Source organism: Austrofundulus limnaeus, unplaced genomic scaffold (genome assembly GCF_001266775.1).
Source record: "Austrofundulus limnaeus strain Quisiro unplaced genomic scaffold, Austrofundulus_limnaeus-1.0 Scaffold384, whole genome shotgun sequence".
In the NCBI taxonomy this organism is placed as follows: domain Eukaryota; kingdom Metazoa; phylum Chordata; class Actinopteri; order Cyprinodontiformes; family Rivulidae; genus Austrofundulus; species Austrofundulus limnaeus.
In genome coordinates, this window is record NW_013952786.1 from 370,236 (window position 1) to 372,445 (window position 2,210).

Here is a 2,210-nt window from a genome sequence, read left to right on the forward strand (position 1 = left end):
ATATATATAACTGTAGTTTAATTGTATTTTGTTTTATTGCATGTTTTAGGTATTTTCTATTATAATTTTTATTATTACACCAGACATGGGTGTGCATTGTGTTTGCTCAACATGAATATGCTGTATAAATAGATTTACTACAGTTTTACTTTAATTCCTTCGTATTTTGTGTTATTTTGTTTTATTGTGGTTATTTTATTTTATATAATAATTGTATACTATTTACTGTATTTTTTATATTGTTCTTGTTGCAGCAAGTAAATATTATATTTTCTTTTCTTATTTGTAAAAAAAAACGGTACAAAATGCAGATCATCTGTATTTATTTGAAACTTTTCTATGTATTTTTCTAAGAGCCTGAGAGCCCAGCAGGTCTTACCGTTACATTTCATTTCACTTTGAATCTCATCCCTTTTGTCCAACTTGCTCCTGCTGTCCTCCTGCTCCAGCTTGGGCCTGAACACGTCCGGGGCCGTGGCACTTTCTGGTTTGGGGGTGTGATGGGGCGAGGGGACGCTGGTGCTGTAAGGTGCGCAGGCGGCCAGCGGTTTGCTGTCGCCCAGAATGTCTTTGATTAAAAACGACGAGGTGGCAGTCCTGGGGGCGCAGCCGGCCCCCGCCCCGGCCCCGGCCCCTGCGAGCTGCTGCTGCTGCTGCTGCTGCTGCTGCTGCGCCTGGCCGTGGTGGTGGTGGTGGTGGAGATGCTGAAGGCTGTCCTGGACCAGATGCGCGTCGGCGGCGTGCTCCATGGTGACGGAGATGGGGGACGAGGGGCCCGTTCCCACGGTGTCGATCTCCGAGCATGGCGACGGGGTGGCCTGGCTCCTGAAATCCGCCGTCCTGCTGTCCGCGAGCCGGAAGTCTCCGTTCATGAGCGCGGGGTTGCCAGAGTTCGAGGCGCCGGATAAAATCGTGTCTATCCCAAAACTGGACCCGCTGGACGCTTCCATGTTAGAGGACGGCTGGAGCCTTCATGCCAACAGCGAGGAGGGGGGGCTTCTCCCCACCGTGCAAGAAACTCAATCACAACCAAGAAAAAAAAATTAATCAACTCTGGAGGATTTCTTTTTTTTTTCCAGAAAGAAGAAAAACATGTCAGAAATAAAGCCGGGACAGAAAATCCACACAGCCTGGATCTCCAAAATGTTTCATTCAGAAGAAGAAAAAAAGCAAAGTGAACTCCTCGTCCCTTTTTACTGTTTGGATTCAGAAGTTTGTGTTAAAAGTTGAGGCGCATGCAGAGATGTACACGGGGCTGACTCCTCGACATCAGGCTCTCCCCTTTTTGCCGCTAATTGCTCCGGTGTTGCTCCACAATGACTTCCTGGACTGACGTCACGGCCCACGGCGAAGGGAGGAATTAATATTTTCTCCTTTATAATAAACACTCGACGCCCTTTCTCTCTTTCCTTCTCTCTCTCTCTCTCTCCCTCTCTCTCTCTCTCCTTATCTCTCTCTCTTTCTCCCATCCCTCCGCACCCACCCATCTCTCCCCTCTCACTCCCTCCTGCAGCCATTGGTTTGCATCCTGACCGGCTCTGGGAAGCGCACCAATCAGAGAGCCGCGTCTTTATTGGGAGTTTCGGAGCTCCCAGCTCTGCTCCGAAAATAAAACAACTGGGAAGTTTAAGGCCACGCTGGAAACGTTTGTTGTATCAAGACCTGCTTTAGGAAAAGAAGAAAAGAAAAAACTAAGATTTATGTTTTTGTTTTATATTTTAGGAGAGTAAAACTCTATTGTTTTTATTTTGCAGAAAAGTGAAAGTGGAGGAGTGGTCAGAGGGAACTCCGCCATCCTGGTAGGACACAAATTTGTCAGATTTATCTTGTTGTTTGTAAAAAAAATAAATAAATCTCGTGCGTGTGCTGCAGGTGTTTTCTCTGCTCAGGTCCAGTTTAAAAAAACAAAAAAAAAAACAAAAACAAAGCATCTGAGGTGTGGGAGAGGCTGTGGCTCCTGACCCGGGTTCCTGGGAGCCGCGGGACCAGGTCTGGATGTGGATCTGGTGTTTGAGTGTCATGACGACACGTCTTGTTAATAACCACGTCGCCCTAATTAGTGCAGCGATTATGAGGCGCTAATGAGCGTTCAAAGGTAGGAGAAAGTCAGCAGTTTTTCTCCCCGCCGCCGATCCTGAGGTGGGTTTGAAGGATGGAGGGGGGATTGTGGAAAAAAAATAAATGGGTGAGATGAGGTGTGTGTGTGTGTG

At 46.9% G+C, this 2,210-nt stretch overlaps 1 protein-coding gene across 1 annotated transcript in view; it reads right to left on the reverse strand.

The window, feature by feature from the left end:
- The window catches only part of barhl2 (BarH-like homeobox 2), a gene marked incomplete in the record, with an annotated part of 4,932 nt that extends 3,487 nt beyond the window's left edge, over positions 1 to 1,445 (reverse strand). Inside the window, 1 exon segment of the mRNA XM_014023660.1 lies at positions 380 to 1,445. Coding sequence (XP_013879114.1) covers positions 380 to 950 — 571 coding nt within the window.
- Positions 1,446 to 2,210: the final 765 nt, after the last annotated feature.